Source organism: Telmatherina bonti (assembly GCF_933228915.1).
Source record: "Telmatherina bonti genome assembly, chromosome: 2".
In the NCBI taxonomy this organism is placed as follows: Eukaryota; Metazoa; Chordata; class Actinopteri; order Atheriniformes; family Telmatherinidae; genus Telmatherina; species Telmatherina bonti.
Window position 1 is genome coordinate 21865095 of NC_136620.1, and position 20269 is coordinate 21885363.

The 20269-nt window shown below is 39.5% G+C and overlaps 1 protein-coding gene across 1 annotated transcript in view; it reads right to left on the reverse strand.

Moving 5' to 3' along the window:
• cspg4 (chondroitin sulfate proteoglycan 4) overlaps positions 1 to 20269 on the reverse strand; it is a 78479-nt gene that overhangs the window by 15838 nt on the left and 42372 nt on the right. The window contains exons 2-6 of the mRNA XM_079260627.1: positions 16465 to 16628; positions 11680 to 15219; positions 10195 to 10383; positions 9758 to 10033; positions 5537 to 5713 (exon numbers count right to left, since the gene is read on the reverse strand). Of these exons, the coding sequence (XP_079116753.1) occupies positions 5537 to 5713; positions 9758 to 10033; positions 10195 to 10383; positions 11680 to 15219; positions 16465 to 16628 (4346 nt within the window). The remainder of the gene's footprint in view (positions 1 to 5536; positions 5714 to 9757; positions 10034 to 10194; positions 10384 to 11679; positions 15220 to 16464; positions 16629 to 20269) is intronic.

Genomic DNA, 20269 nt, shown 5'->3' on the forward strand with positions numbered 1-20269 from the left:
GCTTTCTTAAACCGCATTGTTTATCAGTGATGTATAAACTGCACAAAATTTAGCTTTTATTTCTTGAATTACTGTCTCTGCTATAAAGCCCTCCTTTGCCCAGTTTTTCATGGTAATTCAGTAAGACATGGCACATTGCATTTTAAGCTTGTAGGTGATATCTGTGGCCTAAATGCTGAGGTAGTTGCTTAAAATCTAATCTGAACATATTTTCAGACTCAGAATTCAGATGGAAAAGATTAAGTCATTATTTGAAATATGATTAAAAGGTAGACAGTCATGCTCGAGACTCTGTTTGGACATGAAATGGGAGGTGTTTCTCTTACGGAAACACCTGCCAGTTCAGGAAGCAGACACATTATTAACATTTAAGATTAAGCTTAGAACTTCCAGTTTTAATAAAGCTTAGGTAGGGCTAGCTTTAGTGACCCTTTAGTTATGCTGCCATTGGCTTACACAACAAGGACACATCCGATGGTACATGCTTATCTTTTCACATTTTATTCTTTCTTTGTAAATATATTATGATTGTAATCAGCTTGTACCTCTTCTTTTCTTTCTCTGCAGCTTTCCTTGGTTTAGAGGGGTGGTGCTGTTAAGACAGATCGCCCCCAAAAAAGTTAATAATAATCTGGTTCTTTTCTTTCTATGAGTGTTACTGCTTCTCGGTAGCCTGCCTCCTTGTACATGTTTAGGATGGGGGATGCAACTGAAAAAATATGTTGTTTTACTCAGTTGGTTTCCTTAACTAGACAAGTATTCTTTATGACATGGACTATATATACATAGTTATTAATATGTTGGACTAATTTGTTTTAATTGGATTGAAATTGGGCTACAGGGAATTGGATTAACCAGACTGTCTTTAAAAGTGCCTTGGGGGGGACTTTGTTGGGAATTGGTGCTTCACAAATAAAGCTCATCTGAACTGAAACATGAATTGAAAACAGCAGCACTTTGAGCTACATGGTAACATTAGCAAGCTAGCAACATGTGGTTCATTGTTCTCACTCTGAAATGGAATGTTCTTATTGTAGTTTACTTTTTCTTGTTGAGATATCATATATTGTTTAATGATATGGGAACATGTGGAAAAATAATAATGTGGACACTTCAGGTTTGGATAAAGTAATGAAGCACTAGACCAACCATGATTGCAGGGAACGCTCCTTTCCCACATGTTTACGCTTTCTCTATGCTAACTTGTATCCTTACAGCTGGAGTTGCTGTGAATTTGTGCAAAAAAGTTGCTTTTTCATAGCTGGTATTGCAGACTTTTTGCAACTCATCCGAAGTAACAATGCAAAGTGTATAATTTAGTTGCCTTACAGTCCATTGCATAAAACATCCTGTTCAGTTACACACTCCATCAAAGCTCCATCGATGCGACACACACTTCAAAGGAATAATCCATCATTACCGACTCTGCTTTCATTTTAAATGTGAGATTGTATCTTTGTTCTGCTCTAATGATAACTTTTAAAACTGGGTAAGAGTTCAAAGACAAGAAGGGATTGGGTGTAAGTGATATAAACAGCCCAGTCGTTGTTAACACCCAAGCCCCAAAACCACACAGAGTATCTGAACATGTTGCATGATGGCAGAAAAGATAAATTCACAATGATATTTAGAATTTGTCCACACTGAAACATCTGCAGGTTTGGTTCAAGTGTTTGTCAGGATGAGCTCGAACTTGCAATTGGTGAGTTTAAAAGATGTTTAGACATCCTGTTTAAAATTCACACAGTTATGTGAGCAGTAGACTTTTTCTTTTAGATTTTTACATGCAGCTTTTTTTTGAACAGGAATTGAATTAATATATTTAATGCCTGCTTGTAGCTGTTTAAATACATCCTGGGATTCACAAATGGTGGGAAGCCCTGTAAATGTTAAAAAAAAAACTCTTGGCTAGAAGCCCCCAAACAGAGATAACAACAGAGATGACAATGGAGAATGGTATTCTTTTTTCTTTTAGAAATGAATGACCTCAACAAAAGCAGGGCTAGACATTTTTAAGACTTAACTGACTACTGCACCGTATCAGCTCATATCGACAAACTATTTTATCTGCCCTGCTGTTTAAATCTGCAGAGATCTTGTGATAGCAGGCTTTGGAGTAGCTCCATCACCTCAGGGCTGTTTTTTCTACTCAGACCTGCAGAAGGAACAGCCTGACAGTTTGTTCTATGGCAACACTGACAGTGGGGAAGTGGAGACTAACCTAAACAATCTGAGCCAATTGTGGAGTCTGTTCGAAAGGCTGGAAATGGATCTGTTTGCCTTCAAGCGGAACACCCACCATCCCCCGTGCACTCTGGACAAGACAGCTGCTCGATGCGCTCCTCTACGTTTATCCCTTTCCTAGCCAAAACCTTCAGATGAAGGAGGTAGTCTTTGTGCTAACTCCAGACATGGTGCAGTGTGCAGAGATTATTCTGCTGACAATAGCACCACCCACATGTCCAGTCATTCAGCATTTAGATAATATAAGGAATAAACATACAAAAAAAAATCTCACCATCAGATTTCAGGAGAAGTTCCTGGCGGTATAATACAGATTATACTGAAAATGGTTCGTCCTAATGAGACATGAGCCAAGTTTCTTGAAAGCCTTATGCTCAAGAGTAAGCTAACACTAAAACCTTAAACCTGACCAAGGAGTAAGCATAAACACCTTGGGGTTTGGAAACATGGAGGAAGAAAAAAACATGCATCCCAAAGCAGTTTTTCCAAGGTTAATGCAGATCTAAGGAACCTCAGGGAACCAACAAGTTCTGAGCTTACAGATATCCTGTTGAATAAAACTAGAATTTTTTACAGAGCAAGGTTTATTTTGACTGTATGTGCTCAGTATAGTGAGGGAAGCATGATTTTTCTTTCTGAAGTAAAACCTTATTTTAACAAGTAAAACAAGCAGTATTTATTATTCTAGAATTACATATATCTGTGAATAGTTGCCATATTTGATTTGACCATCGACATATGGTGTCATTCAATTAGATGTTTGCATGAAACTATTTTAATTTTTTATCATTTGATGATACTGAATTGTGATCCTGAATACACCATTAATTATATTATGCTGCAAATTTAAAAGAATAAGAAAAAAAGAAAGGAGGAAAGAAACCTCAATAGGATACAGAACTGACAGTGTAAATCTTCTCGAAGCTGGCTCAGATGTTTCTGCAGAAAAGTTCCCAGCCTTTCACACTAGATGGCCACATTGGCCCATTCTCTGCCAGTGTGATGCCACACAATCTAGGGCAGGCATTCTGGAAAATGGCCTTGCAAATTGATGATTTATATAACAATCAATGTGTTTAGCGACTAAGAGGATAGATTGCAAATTCAATTTGATTGGACACAATGGCTGAAATTTCATTTTGAGGCTGTAATGAAGTAGCTGTCACCGTCAAATGACTTAGTTTGCCAAAGAGTTGACAAGACACCACAATTTCTTAACTGTTTGCAACTCTGGGGGCCTATAGCTGTATCTCCACTTGCAAGCCATCTAAAATCTTGCCTATTGTTAACACAAGAGCTAATAGTGCGTTTGTAACCCTACATGTGGAAATGGGAGCCTTGGCTGGACGGACTACAGGAAAATGTTACAGCAGGGAAGATGACAGCATCTGTGGTGACCATGATTGAAAGGAGACAATGGTGGTATTCCACCTTCCCTTCAGCCATGACCCTTTGTGTTTTTGTAAGGGAGAAAACAAGAAAACCACACTCAGCAACAGAGATAGATAGCTGGATGGATTAATAGCAAAAGAAAGGGGAATGTAAACAGAGACAGACGTGAGTGTAAACTCCATCAAAACCAGCTGCATCCTATACACAGGGCCAAACTAGTGAGCTTGAGCAGAGCCTGATCACAACCATGCTCCTCATCGTGTTTGATCATCTGCTACAGAGGTCACTACACGCACACACTTCCTGCTTTAAATCAATCCGAGCCCTGCTGCGCCACCCCTGGCTCTGTGTGGCTCCTTACGTTGTCATGTTAGATACTGCATGTGCAGCAGAGGAGTTGTAGGGATCCATGCCTCTTACTCGGCCAGAAAGTTGCGGTCTGGTCGACCATCTTGGTTTTCCAAAAATACGTGTTGCCAGGGAGACGAGGAGCCGCAAGCAGAGCAGGGAGGGCTGAATGACACAGTTGGTTTCCAGTCCTGTGAGCTGATTACTGCCGACTTTTTCCAACTGCCTGACTGGTCTTACAGTAGTCGACTATATTGAACCTTCAAAACTTCTCTTTCATAACTGAAATAAATCACTTGAGAGTTTGCCAAATATTTGGCCACCATATTAACATATATGCTGTAAAAGTCAGCAGAACATGGGGAATTCAGTCCAATATGCCAGCACTACTCAGTAGGAGAACATTAATAAACTTGGAGTAAAATTATCACCTTTTTTTTTGGAAGGATAACTAAGAAGCGAGACCGAAAAGTTTTTTTTTTTTTTAAAGTAATGCTTTTGGCAGCGCAGCTGCATTGGACTGAATTAGACTTCGCAGGTGTTTCTAATAAGTGGTGGGTGAGTGTATTTATCTTCAAGATGCGGAGAGAGTCCGTTTTAATCTGATCATATTTTTCCAACTCCTCTTGTACAAACTAACATTTTAGCAAATCTGCATGTAAAATCAGACACTGTTCACTTTAAGTCTTGCCTGCACATATCTTATCGCTCCCTTATAGTTAAATGACTTACACGGCTTACTCTCTTTAGTCATGCTGAATCAGTGCTAATTCCCTTCTGTTATAGCTCTTCGTAGAAAACAAATGCATCATCATGTGTGAGGTCTGTACAGATCTGTCCAACTAAAAATTCTCAGCATTTATTTCACTTCCTGTGTAAAGGGAATTTAATACTCAGTTCATACCGGATTCAGGGCCGGCAAATATTCAGTATGGATGTGAGAAAGATCTGCAATGCTTTCAGAGTTCATTCAGAGTTCATAAATTCTCAAAAACTGCTATTCTTCCATCAGCTTTGATTCATATCATTGTGGTACATTTACTGACTTCATCCACTTTTCTTCTTGGAGGAAAAAAAAAAATCTCATATTCATTTATTAGAGAAAGTCTAAATCAGGGCAAAAGGATAAAGCACTACAGGGGGTTGTAAATCGATCTCCTGGAAATGGATAAGAATCTCATCAGCTGTTATAAACTCATTTATTTTGTGTTTCTTTTTGTTGTATCAGGCAACAAATCAATAATAGAAAGGTTCTGTGGGTATCAGGTGGATATGGCCTGTCAATCACACAAGTCCATGTTTGGGGAGGTTTTATTTCCTCCATGTTGCATTTAGAGGGCAAATGCGTATAAGCAAAAAAATTTGAGTGAAGCGAAGGACATAAGGTTTTCTGTCATCTCCGTAAATATGAAAATGCTTTGAGTTTTGGAAACAAAAGAAAAAAAATCTTTCTTATTGATGTGTTATACTGATAAGAGTTTCCAAACATTAGCTCACTTAGCATTAAAAGTTATAGTTACATTTAATGAGGTATCAAAATAAAAACCTTTACCTCCAGACCGGTGTTGCGTGTCAGTCTTGGCGGCTCGTCATTGACAGGTATGATAGTAACTGAGATGGTGACAGGGAGGCTTCGACGGTCAAGCTCATAAGCTGTGGCAGAGAGCGTAAAACTGTCCTCCGTGGTCTCGCTGCTGTCATGCATGTAGAAGATCTGTCCACTTTTCATCTGCAGGAAAGGAAAAAGAATTCAGTTGTCAGTCAATTCTGAATTGGACTTTAGTGATAGGAAATATCATAAAAAGGACTGGGTAAATCTATAAGGTAAAATAGTAATGTAATTGTGACTGTTTAGAGCTAAAATCAGTGCTTACATATATCAGATGGTAAATTACTGCAATTAACTCCAGTAGCTACCAGAAAATATTAAAATCCTTACAAAAGATGGCTAAAAGAAAGATTGGGTAGCCTCTCATATTTTTTTGTATTTTTTCATTTATTACATTTCAGGAAAAAATATCCAGCTGAACCTGGAAGAATGATGAGCATCAGTTTTGAGGTCGCTCCAGTGTTTTCAGTTCATTTTCCTGTTGACATTTCAGTGTTCTCTTGGCGGTATACATCAAGTCACTGTCTGGTGGAAATGTAATGCTTATCCTCATTATGACAAACTAATTCATGTTCACATTTATTTATTCTGCCATCTTGTGTAGTTTCCAGTCCCATGCCACATAGAAACCCATCCCAATGATGACGCGTCCACCACTGGGTTTAACTGTAGGGATGAGAATAATGTGATGCTTGTTGCTTGGCCAAATATGTCACTATCTTCAGTTGAGAAAGAGCAGAGAATTACTTCTACAGGCATGAGAGCAGTCCAGGTATCCTTTGGCAAATTCATGTTTTTTCTTTCCTTTTTTTGTGTGATATCAGGTAATGCCTGTCCATTCACAGGAGCTATTCCTTTGTAAGGTTCTTAAATCTCCACAAAGGCCCTTCATTCCAATTACCTAGTTTGGCTCGCTGGCTACCCCAAGGAAGTCTGCTGGGGACTACAACCATCTTTTATGTTAGAATAATGAAGGGTAATGTGCTGCTTCTTTGTATTTTTCCCCAAGATTTATGCCTCCAAACAATGCTTTCTTTAAGATCTATGAACTCTTATCAGACTTCACATTTTGAATTGAATTTTGATTTACACTACTGTAAATCTTAAACAAATGAATTATGTTCAATTGATTTTGGTGGTGCTGCACACTCATTTAAAGACTATTTACTGGGCGCACCAAAGCTTATGCAATTGTCTCATCCTTAATAAAAGACAACAGATTTAAGCTCTTATTAAGAAATGAACCCTTTCATTTATAGTGGTCACTATAGTGGAAATCTATTTACAAGCTTTTCTCTTGCATATTTGTGAATGACCGTAGTATGTTTGTTTATAAACCAATTCAGTGATGTTAGTGAGCCCTCCAATACATTACCATTCACTAAAGAACAAATACATATATGATATAATTAAACATAAATATGTATTGTAATTGAATAAGTTTGTCTTTGAGATAAATAAGAAAACAAAAAGAAAATGATATAACTGTATTTGATATGATATTTACTTAATATAGTTAAGAATATATTTTTGATAAATATTATATGGAATACATTAAAATACATCAAGTAACTAAATTTAAAAAAAGTATTGTTGCATATGTCTGTAGAAGTAAAATACTTATTTAAAAAAATGTGGCATGTTTTTTCTTTCAATCATGTTGAAAAGCAGAAACACTTGGAGAGTGCAGAGCTCCGCCAAGCCATTTTAATCTTTGTTGCCAAAGATTGTGGGAGTTACTTTTGAGTCATAAGCTCTAAAGGTAAACTGATCCCCATCTCCCCATAGTAAAGAATGCTTAAAAAATTTCCTGGATCTAGGTGGAGATTCCAAAATCTAATCACTTGTTCTCATCAGTCACTTGACCATTTGAATTACTTCTCAGCCTCCTAAAAACAGTTCTTTTATCTTTATTGTGGCTCTGGAAGACCTTTTGCCTCGGAGCCTGTTGTAAACTGAAACATGTGGAGACTTATAATGTGGCGATAATGGACAGGAAGAACCAAACAGATGCTGTTCGCATTACAGGAAGCAGTGATTTTGGAGCCTAAACTTTAATCAACCTAAATCTCACAAACTCATCTTTGATGCCCAAGAATAATGTAAGCAGCTGCTGAAAGGAATAATTGTAGAGTTTCTAAGAAACAATTCACAGCTGTGATTTTTACATTTAGCTTTATTTGTTCTGTTGAATTTTGAAAGTGCTCTATAAATGTGCTCTTTAAATAATCCTATAATATCTAACTGACAGGTATTGATAATGAATCATGTCTTCGGCGTGAAAAAAAATCAAGGTAATAATTAAAAAAATTAATTCAACTATCCACTCCTGCCATAAAACTTTGCTATTACAGATGCAAGTAATATTATATCACTTTTCTGAGACAGTCGCTCTCCAGCTCAGTGTTCTCCCCCTTGTGGGACAAAACCTTGACAAAGGCCAGATGCACAAAGAAATCAGTCATCCTCTGTCAAAAACACTAGATGGAAAACAACACCTACACCTGGGCCAAGCCAACCTTGTTGACTCTGCAGACAGAGTAGAAACCTCACTGCAAAGCACCATCCTTGTTTCAATGGCCTCTTATCCTGCCAGGATCAAATCTGAATACATATTTGTTTCTTCTGGTGCTTTTTAACACATTCACAGCTCTTCTTTGCAATGGGGGCAGTCAAAACTTTGTCTAGACAAGTGCCAATAAGCTGCTTGGATGAGGGAACTCACTTCACAGTGCAGGAAGTGCCAAATGGATCCCATATGACTGGCATCCCTCTGGACTAACAACCCCCATCATCACCACTGATCAGGGAAAGTCACCAGACAATCAGTCTGCTTGCTGGGACAATAAACACTGGGAGGTTCTTGGACTCATAGCCAACTAAGAACAAGACTAAAACGAATATTGTTATGTAATTCAAACTGCTACGTTTATTTTACTGAGTTTTTTTTATAGCTGTCAAATAGCAGGCTCTGTGTTGCTACTGTATTTAAGAGAATGATCAGTATAAGATAAAACTGTACTGAACACATTGTGCCCTGTGACCATGTGAACCTAAATATTCCAAAGAGACTCATTGGACCGTTTAACCAGATCGAAACAAAGGTGTATATGTAGAAAGTCTTTCACATTGCTGCACATGCACATGAATTTGTCTGACTCAGAGCCTGTTCTTATGTGACACATCTGGGTTATATAGGAGATGAAGTTACATTCTTGAGGTTTGCAGTCATGCAGATCCAACAAGTTACTGGCTTTTTCTCACTGCATCATACTTCACATTATCCATACTACTGTTAGATTCAGTAAACTCATATTAAACCCCCTCCCCCCAGCTGATGACTTAATTGCAACAACACTTCAGTGAGTCCTGTATCCATTTCCAAGGATAAGATCTATTCAGGACCAGCAACTTCCACAGTGGACACATAAACAGCACAACACTATGTGCAGAGATGGTTTTCATTATAATGTATTTTCTTAAGGGAAAAAGTTTTTTTTTCTTTTTTGTTTAATGACATAATTACTGAAATTCACCAGTCAATCATGTCTTACATTAGAACCATAAAGAGACCATATGGGTGAGTTTTAGCAGGAGTGGAAGGTTTTTGTGTTCCCACACATTATTTTAGTATTGCACCAGGCCAGTTTATTTTGGCTTCAGGCAGTCCGAAGGCATCATCAGTTTTTCCACAATGGCTCAGCAAAGTAGAGGGTACAGACCAGCCCCATATGTAGGAGCTATAAGATATTTGACTAACTAGCCTCACTAAGCTACATTGTTCATTCAGAATGCACAGTAATTCTTTCCGCTGGTAACTACTCATACATTTTTAATATTTTCCTGAAGCAGGAGTGTCTGAACTACATGAAGGGATGCCAGAGAGCTGTGCTACACCACCTCCTAGATCTTCCCTCATCTCTCCATCTGCTACAGCACAAGAAATTTAAAACTATTCCCCGGTGATGTTTTCTAGTTAAAAAACAACCAAAGTATACTCATAAAAGAAATGTATTATTCTCCAGAAATGTTTGAGGAATGATGGCTTTGGACATGCAATGACAAAGATATAAGGTAATTTTACCTTGAAGCAATTGAATTATTTAACATATTTAATGAAAGTATAATGGGGGTGAAGCTATAGCATATGTGTGGATTACATACCTCATCCCATGTAAAATAAGAAAGTTCATCACCATCCAGGTAGCGGATGTTGCCGTGCTCTGGAGGCTTATCCACAATAAACTCAATGATTGCTTTTCTGTAGAGAGGATGTGAGATCTTTATAATGTCAGCATTAATTGATCTGCTGAGGCCCTCCTTCACGGAAAAGTTGAAAGTCTGGATTGGGATGAGCCGGGGCACGACGTCCACCATGACACGCAGGTCCTCCACTGTAGTAAAGCCATTACTGACATCCACTGCGAAGGAATCAAAGCCCTGAAAAAGATGGATGTCGAGCTCAGGGATTGACATTGATTGATGTACCATCAGAAACAGAGGTTGTCTTTTGTCTGATATTTTTTCAGATTCTGAATATGAAATCAAACCAGCTGCCTCATCTAATTTAACAGAGCAGAGTAAATTAAAAGGCCATAAACCTGGATGGATGCAGACACATAGAGGATGCGCCCCTGATCAATGTCCTCCTGGGTGAAGGAATGGATGTACTCAAGGATGGGTGAAGCCGTAGTGTCTGAACGATTAGTCAGCTTGACCACGTGACCAGACAGAGGATTTTCTTTAATTGTGAACACCATCTCTGTAGGTAAAATATCAGCTTGCTCCACCTGAAACACAAAGGTAGTAGTAGCCTTTACAATATTATAAAAGCTTTTTTGAAAAACCTGTGTAGAAAATAATGAGTTAAAAAGGATAGTTTGGATAGATGAGCTTTCAAAGTAAAAACTGATGAAAACAGAAGAGGAATTTAAAACTTCTGCAGTACCTGGACAAACCAAATCTGAGACTGCCGTTTACACTTGAAATCAGTGTTAGATTGACTATTCTGTTCACTTTTTCCTTAAAGCAGTATTAAGCATAACTGTAAGTATAATAAATTATTTGTTTAGTCAAACCATGAAATGCAAAGTTCAGTTCATCATGTACAAATTTGTTAGCCCTCTTATGCTCTATAGCTATAGCTATAGCTGACTTGTAATGTGGGATAGCATGACGAGCAAAAACCTAAAAACATTTGGTTACAGTCAGATGCATGCTTCTTATTTGCAGAGAGATTTATTGTCATTCCACTTAAAGAAGTTTTAATCAGCTCTCTGGAGTCTGAAGCCATAGTATGTCTAGCTGCAATGCCTGCACTTCTTTTGTTTCATTTCAACATGCAACTTTTCATTTTATAGTGAGGACACACGTCTGAGAAAGCTCCCAAAGGCTAAATCAACATGTTAACTCTTGGACAGAACATTCTGTCAAGGCTTTGTTCAATACATATTTCAGTAGTATGTGTTCTGAGCAGTCAACACTGCAGACTTAAAATGAGTACACAACTGTGAAGGTTCAAAAGAAGGAATATTTTACTCAGAAATGGTCCTCATTATTTCGAAAGTCAAAACATGCAGAGAGTGGGTTACAAACAGACCAACTATTTAAACCTCATTAATTGCTTTCAGGATGAAGTGCAGGCAGGCACATCTTAGAAATAACAGTAAGCTTCAGGAAGCTCCTCGGGGGACACTTAGTGCTCTGTTTTCCACACTTAATAGAGTGTAATTTAGTACATAAACCAAATTAAAAACAGCAACTTTACAGTCATTTCAAGCCCTACTTTCATGTGGTAGATTAGAGGCAAGGTTATGAAACACTAAAGAATGCTTGACAAGTCATGTGAAAGCTCATTTTCAGTAACTTTAAAAGGACAAGGAGTTTTTTTTAAAACTATCATTGCTGCCAAATTGCATCAATACAGTATGTAAATTTGTTTGATAGGAAAAAAAAAACATTTAGTTGCTGTGTGGGTTAAATGTAAGCAACCCACAAGTAAAACAACTGATCACACAAAAGAGTGTCAGGTAATATAAAGAGCCATTTTTTTAAATCTCTGCATTGTAAAAATGTTGTAAAACTACCTTGAGATGGTTCTGGCTTATTATGGTGTGCTCCCCCTCATAAGCAATGATGATCTCGTTGGTTGTCACCTCAGGCTCTGATAAGTAACCTTGCTTAAATATTTTAATCTTGAATGTGCCCTCTTCAGAATGCCCTTTGGCTTGAACAACAAAGTCGAACGAGTCTTTGGACCTCAGACTCTCATAATTGTGTTCATATGATACAACACCCTTTTTCAAGTCCTCCTGGGTGAACTCTGTCGCCTCAATCCCACTGACAATAATCCTGCCATCGCTGGGAGGTGATGTAACCTTGAATTTGATCTCACTGTCATCTCTGATGTCCATATTGGAGTCAGCACTTAACAGGGTGGTGTTAAGCGTCTTGGTACTTCCATGGTGTATGACAATGATTGTATTGTTCTCCACTCGCAGGTATGGCTCACTTGCTTGGATCTGAAGCAACGCGGTGGTCTTATGGAATCCATCTGACACCTGGAGTGAGAATCGTTCCTGATTTGCTCCGTGATGAATGAATAGGACATTCTTGTCTCGCAAGTCGGCTTGTGTAAAACGATAAAGGGGCTGTGATGGATCAGATGCAGAAACAATATTACCTGACAGGATTCCCTCCCTGGCGTAGACTATTTGAGAGTCATTGAAGCCCGAGTCATCGTCCTTGAACTGAATGACTTCATTCGTAAGCAGGCGCTGACCATTGCGGACAACGTTGAAGACTTTATCCACAATCCTAAGAGGAGCATGCTCATTCTTGGATTGAATCTGTATCCTGAAGACACCAGTCACCATCTCCTGATCACCTGATTCTTTATAAGTTGCTGTGAAATGGAACTCATCACTGCTTGACTTGGAGCCATCATGCTTGTATATCAGCCTGCCAAGCTGGAGGTCCTCATTGCTAAAAAGTCTGATTGCCCCCTCAAATCTTGGCATTCCAGGTGGGGAATCCCTGATGAGTCGCCCATACTTTGGCCCCTGTGTCACCTGATACAAAAAATCTGTTGAACTTGAAGACTGCAACCAAAGGTAGTTTTTGTTCAGAGTCTGCTCACCACCCTGCAACACAATCAGCCCTTTGTTGGTCAAAACAGGACCATTTGCACTGGCAAGGACATTGATTGGAAACATGTACAAGGGAGAATACTGGTCCTCTGCAAGAACTCGGAACTGAAACTGGTCTGAACTATCAACAGCTCTTTGCATCCGGGCCCTATAACTAATAGTGTTGTCCATTAAGTCTTTCTGGGTGAAAATGTCACCCTCGCCCAACTCTTTGTTTGACAGCTGGAGAGCGCCAAGTGTTGGAGGTTTGATGAGGATATATTTGACTGTTTGTGGATCGAGATTTTTACCTTTCACTTCAGCCTGAAGATGTGTGACTCCAATTAATTGCTCCTCACCAGCATCAATCTCCAAAGCTACCATGTTAGATACTTTGACATGTGGAGGGGTAATCTTGACCAAGAAGGTATTGTTAAACAGGGAGAATTGTCCTAGATGAGTATTGAATTGAATCCGCTCCACCACAGTATCTTCCTGGTTACTTGAGTCTGTGCTGAAGTATCTAAGACGTTGTTGATCTATATCGGATTGGTGGAAAGTTGTGACTTGCTTGTATGCGCCATCACTTGTCTCAATTTGCAATTCTCCAAACATCAGAGGCTGTGTGATGTTGTACATAATATCTCCATTGCGTGGATGAGCAATAATAGCCAGCTTCTGAACATCTATGGAAGCATTGCCTCCTTGAGGCAAAATGAGGCCAGTGTTAGTGACAATAGTCATATGGGGCTGTGTGACCACTAGACTAAAAGTTGTTGACTGACTTTCTGACTGTCCATCAGACACTTTCAAGGTAATTTCAGCAGTGCCACCCCCTCTGTGTACAAAATATACATTGCCATCTTTTAACTCCCTGCATGTGAACTCTGTGATGCTTCTTCCTGGTTGTTGAACATTTTCCAAGTAACCAACATTCATAGAAAGCTCAGAGGTTACAGTCACAATTAGGTCATTGCAGCGGGAGTCAGAATCCATGATTTTGATAAGACTTGGATTCAAACGAGTTCGGCCATTTTCTGTGATGGTGATTTCTCCCCCACTGAGTTGTGGTATGTCATTGACGGGAAGGATTACCACCATGAGGATATATTCTTGGGGGGTTTTTAAACACTCTGGAAGATATTCATTACTTTGAGCAACTACTTCAAGATGGAGTTGATCTGTAAGTATTTCATTTCCATCATGCATATACTTTATTTTCTTGTTGACAACATCCATTAGAGTGAACTTCTGTGTGCGCCTTGTGTTGATGTTCATATCAACAAGGCCGTACCAGGGATCATTCTGCAGAGTAAAGATGATCTGAGACTGACGCATTCCTGCAGCACTAAGGTCAAATGTTGGATTTAGGTTTTTGATGCTAAGAAAAGCTTCTCCACCTTCAGGTACAAGCAAAGAGTTGATTTCGAGAAGTTTTGTTACATTTCTGAATATCTCAGGCATGTCATTTGTTGGAATGCAATGTTGCTCATTCGGTACATAATCAACATAGGTGGGGGCAGGTGGGGCAGTTGTTGTTGTGTCTGTGTCATAATAAGTTGAGTAATCATAGTCCTCTCCTTCACACTTTACATGAACATCTTTGGTCACCAGAGCATCCTGAAGGCTTCTATCTCTCTGATTTACTTTGATTTCCCCTAAGCATCCAATGAAAGATTCAGATGTCAAGTCATCCTCATAACGACTCAGGGACCCGCTCTCCCGGAATACTTCTTTCATTTTCCCCTGGATGCCTCCTACATATAGGTTTCCAATCAAATCCAATTTTTGTGCTGAGTCAAGAGGAAGGGAAGATGACTGGCTGTCTACAGTCAGGGTAAACGAGTCCCGATTGACCAGAACTTTAACTCTGTGCCACTGGTCATCATCCAGTTGCACCTGCTTATTCTCAAGTACTTCCATACCATTCCCAAGGTCTAGTGTACCTTTAAGATGGCCTTTCACAAGAGCAATAGCAATGAAGTCTGATTCTCTGCCTGGGTGAAAAATCAGTAAAGCATCTTCTATGGTGGTTTTCATCAAGAACTCCAAGGTCCTTGGAGCACCAGAAGCTTCACTCCATGTGGGGAAAGATACAAAGGAATCAGGAGTGCTAAAACTTGTTGCCTCCCCATCCCCAGCTTCGAACTCACTACTACAGGAGTCCTTTGTGTCGCGACACTGCTTAAATGCTGAGTCGAGAATATTAAACTGATGGGATTCAAATTTTATGTCAGTCATACAGCCACGGAAGGGAGGAATGGCATTGCTGAGGTAGGGAGCATCCAGGTCCCCAGTTCCTCCAAACCAAATTCCTAGATCGATGTTCAGCTCTTCCCCATCATTCACAGGGACATATGTTGGGAAGAGTTCATCAATTATCATGGTGACCTTGCCATCTTTCCAAGTTAAAGAAACTTTGTGAGAGAGAAGGTTATTCAGCTGCACTCCTTGAGAGGATGTCAGCGTGATCTCACCGGCCCCAAGGTTCATTCGTGCCTATAGGAAAACAAAAACATTTTCAGTTTTTGAAAGATTATTTCAGAGCTTTGATATTTCTGAACAAAGCACTATTAGTCAAGTGTACAGACAATACTCGAATCATTAACTCATAAAACCTTTTGATTTACACATCACTTTTTCGTGAAACACAAACTGAGACTTTGTACAATTTTTATTTGTTCAAGGTATAACATATTACTGACAAAACATAATTAAAAATTTGAAGGGCAGTATTTCCTTTTTCTGTGCTCTGCTGTTAACTCAATAAAAATGTACAGTAATGTAATTTTTTGTTGAAATCTGCAATGATCCCTGTGATAGCTCCCAGTACAAATTCAGCTTTTTCTGTGCTGTCAAGCAAATGGCTAATCTGTCAGCTGACATGTTTTAAACTCCAGATGTTCATTGAGTAAAGATAATAAAAAAATTAACATCTGGCAAAGTTCTTTACTGTCATCTCTAATGAAATGGGTCATTCTATTTATAGCTACTTAAGTCTTCCTCCAAAATCTCACTGTTCTGTTATAGACTTTGCAGCTATTAACAGGATATCTGATGTGTCAATGAGGAATTGATCAGTAAACTGTCCAGCTAATAAAACAGCATTGGAATAATTTTAATGTGCATTGGATAGTCTTTTGGCAAAACCTGCATGTAATGTGATGCTTCAAATCAAAATGGTAAAACTGAAATGGTAAACCTAATTGTTTTTGTTTACCAGTTGTCATCCAGGTTGACTATTGCAACTAAAACTGTATCAGCCTGGTCAATCCAGTCTATGTAAAAAAGGGTTGTTATGTAAAGAGAGGCATTGTCTTTTTTGATGTTCGAATTGACAGATAATCTATGGCATCAGTCTACAACCAATCAGTCTACAACAAGTCTATGGATGACATGATCTTACTAAGGCTATAGAAGAAATCACTGATTCACTGATTTCTATGATTGATTTCCACAGACTGTATATAAAATGATGGATGGAGCCTCCATGTTGTCCCTCATAGTTTTCTGAAGAACTGCAGTGAAGCTCCGTCAACAATTTGCAGTTTCGCCACCTTGGCAGTGTCAGTGTGCCCTCCCTCCCAGAAAATACAAAAAATGGGCAAAGAAGTGGAGCTAAGAGAAGGGCTGCTGTATGCATAAGGGTGGATGATAGATATCTGTCAAACGCTGAGCTGCCGAGCAGGATGCTGTTGCCCTCTACATATAATTTTTTAAAACAAGATATAGCAGACCCCTCACCTGTACTTTCCCATTTAGAAGTTCAAGGAAAAGGTAGTCCTGCTGTCCTGCAGCCAGGAGCAGAAGCCCACTGCGTCGACTTGTCTTGATCTGTAGTGACAACTCAAATGTGCTGATGTCCTGGACAACATGTAAACTGCAGAAGCTGTCCCCAAAGTAGGATTCTGTAAAGATTCAAATAGGTTACAGCATGTAAAGATAGAAGGCACCACATTTACATTTATGTTGAAAACAAGATACATTAATATAAAAACTCTCATCTTCTTTCTACTATTTTTTTTAAATCTTATTTTTCTTTTTTGCCATGGCAAAACAACCAATTGTAGTTTGAAAGCATAAAAATCGCCTGATCTGACCATCTACTTCTTTGGTGTCATCAATGTATGGCTCATTACACTGAGACAATACAGAAAAACACCTGCACAGGATGTCACAGTATAGAAGTATCTGACAGGAAAGTCTTGTATTTAATGTAAAAAAGTTAGAGAAACCAATTAGATGAATATTTTCCAGAGGCTAGCATTAAATGCAATTCTCTCATGACTTGATTTCTGTATTATCAGGTGGCCTCCAGCTGCTCTTGGCTGTAGAGGAGCTTCTCTGGTCTAAAAGGGATTCTCTGACTGAGACATCAGTCAGTACCACTGTGCAGGTTTTTCCGGGCATATAGAATGTTGGGGTGCAGGATTTCCCAGGCTTGGCTTGTCTCATTTTCAATGATATGCTAATTCAGCCACCTGCCTTGGACCCTGCTCTCTGAAGCACTTGACAAAATGTAAACCAGGGAGGAAGTCAATTATTTCCCCAGTGCACATGCCCTGAAATTAAAATGGACTGCTTCCAAGACCCAGTTTCCTTAGCATAGGTTTTCCATGGCCTTAGCTAGGGGACTTAGAAAGTGTGTGTTTGTGTATGTGTGTGTGGGTGGGTGGTGGGGCATTTCCATTAGTCACCCACTTGCCCTCCCAAGGGGATAGTTCAAGACAGAAACTCACGGTGGCATAATGAAGAAGGCCATCCTACAATCACATAACACTAAGTCTTTGGAATATCTGCAATAGGGCTGCACGGTGGCGCAGTGGTTAGCTCACAGCAAGAAGGTCACTGGTTCGATCCTTGGCTAGTTTGGTCAGTGGCCTTTCTGTGTGGAGTTTGCATGTTCTCTCCGTGTATGCGTGGGTTCTCTCCGGGTACTCCGGCTTCCTCCCACCATCCAAAGACATGCATGATAGGTTAATTGGTCACTCTAAATTGCCCCTAGGAGTGAGTGTGAGCGTGAGTGTGGTTGTTCGTCTCTCTGTGTGTGGCCCTGCGATGGACTGGCGAGCTGTCCAGGGTGTACCCTGCCTGTCGCCCAAAGCCAGCTGGGATAGGCTCCAGCGACCCTGAATTGGAATAAGCGGTTCGGAAAATGAATGAATGAATGAATATCTGCAATAGTCAAGCACAGTAATGCAGTGCTGTATCAAACATGGAACATTCCTATGATGCCACGAGGGTCAAAATATTCCCTGAGAGTCAACAGCAGCATCCAGTAGCCGGGCAAGATGCTGGGCTTGATGCCATAAAGCAAAAAATCTCAAAGACCAACCTTTCAGACACAGCTGTGTCAGAATACAAATGAGGAGCGAACAAGATAATGCAACATTCACATTCATCACTATAAATGGAAAAAGTATTTCCCCAAGACTCGAGCAAATATGTGCGTGTGCCTTTAAAGGGCAGCCCGTGTCTGTTGTGTATCTACATTAATGCCATGCTGCCAACTTTGCAGCGCTGAAGGGTATGCTTGTCCTTTGCTTTTCTCATCCTGTAAATGAACCCCCTACGTCCCAGATCTACAACAAACATTAGGAATTTGAGCAAAGACAAGCCTTTTGATGTCAGCAAGGACGAAAGCGAAGCTTTTATCATCACGCACATGCTTTTGTGATTTCACTAAGAGGCATTTGCTTTTGGTTCCAAGGCTCCTCTGTCATGAGCAAAGTCAATGATGAACGGTCTCAGCACAGGGCTAGAAACCACACACTTTTGACTGCATACTGATGAAACACACCACTTCTCTGCAGTCACAGGAAGCAAATCAGAGAAACTGCTTCTTTATATTGTCATGAGCTAGAATACATTGTGTGGGCACTGACAAATAATAATGAAAAGACAAAGACATTAGATGGGATAATTTAAAACAGAGTTAAACGTAAACATCATTTGTTTTTCTGAACTCAACCAAATGATCACAGTTACACGATTCATTTGCAAAATAACTTTTGGGAGCCTATTGTCATAAGCTGTTTCTGACTGTGCCAGTGGCAGCTTTTAGCACAGTTTTCTGGCAAAAAAGTTTCTAAATGAAAGACTAGTGCTAATTGCACAGCAGCCTCCAGGCTTAAACTAAAAAATGCGAATAAAAAAAAGAGAATCTTTAAGGCAATTGTTTTAAAAAAGTCAATCACAAGGAGTTGAGTCGCTCTTACATTCAAACTTTTGTTGGACTGTTTACCAGACTTTTTATAAAAGAAAAAAATAAAGCTAAAGAAAAGAGTGATGCCACGATGACCTGTCGATTTTCAGGCTGAAATTCAGGCTGCTGTTGCCTTCAGGGTGGTACATTTCCTAATGACATACAGAAAAGATTTACTCGGCAGTATACTTGGGCCTGGAATTCATTAGCTCCCCAGCTAAGTACCATAAAGTTCTGTTCATAGCTTCATGGAAGAAAACCATAGGCCCAACTCCAGTTGTTCTTTGCAGCCTTCCACAAACCTGAAGCACAGTCAAATTTTTAGAATTTGACTGCATTACAAACCTACTAATTTCTGTCACTAAAGTGCCTTTTCCATCCTTTCTGGACATACGTGGGTGGTTGTGGATCAAAATAAGCTGAGACAATTTCTCTGACAAGGCATCATTATCCTAAAAGATCATCGTAGCTTCAGAGGAGTGCTAACTGGATTCATGAAGCTGCCGCCACAGTCAGAGTGAGTCAGCGTGCGCACTTTTAACCACCTAAAAGGCCAGTCTCCGATCCACTTCGGCTACCACACCCCTCCTCACACTACTTTATTGTGCCTCGAGCAGAATCTTGGTATCAGGCCAATGCAGATGGCTATAATTTGATGAGTGACTGTGCTTGTATTTATAATTCGCAGAGGAAACTGAGCCTTCCTCTCTTTTACAACGACTGAATGAATTACTCTTTTGTCTTCTTCTCCCTTTCCTCCTTTTCGTCTCTTTCCTCCTTTGGTCTCCATCTAGTGACACATGTCTGGATAAGCTTTGGGCAAAAAGAGACAGAGAGCTGACCACAAGTGCAGGAAGATTGCAGACATTCAGGCGATCTACGACATGTGACTTGCTTTGCCGATGAGTCAGAGTCACTCCAGTAATATTTTAAGTGAGCATTAAGATGTGTTGGACATACAAGATTTAAACATACACGACACTGATTATAGTCACTGATGCCGACTGTTAGCTAAAAAAAATAAACATTAAATAACATCAATGATGTCCAGAAGTCAAAGTGGTTTCCTATCTAGATAGTATTGTCTGTTTATCATCATTTTATATAATACGTTAGTAGAAATGTGTGGCAGAAATGAATATACGTACTCTACCATGAGCCTCTCCTCAGTCATTATGGTTAAACTGCCTGAAGACTAAATAAACCATCTACTTTCAGAAGAGGAGGTTAAACCACATTTCTCTTGACTATAAATAGAGGTTATGCTGGTAATGTCTTGCCTCTGCTGGGCAGTGCCTACTACAACAGGGTGTAATAGCTTCAGGATGTAATTATATGAAGGAT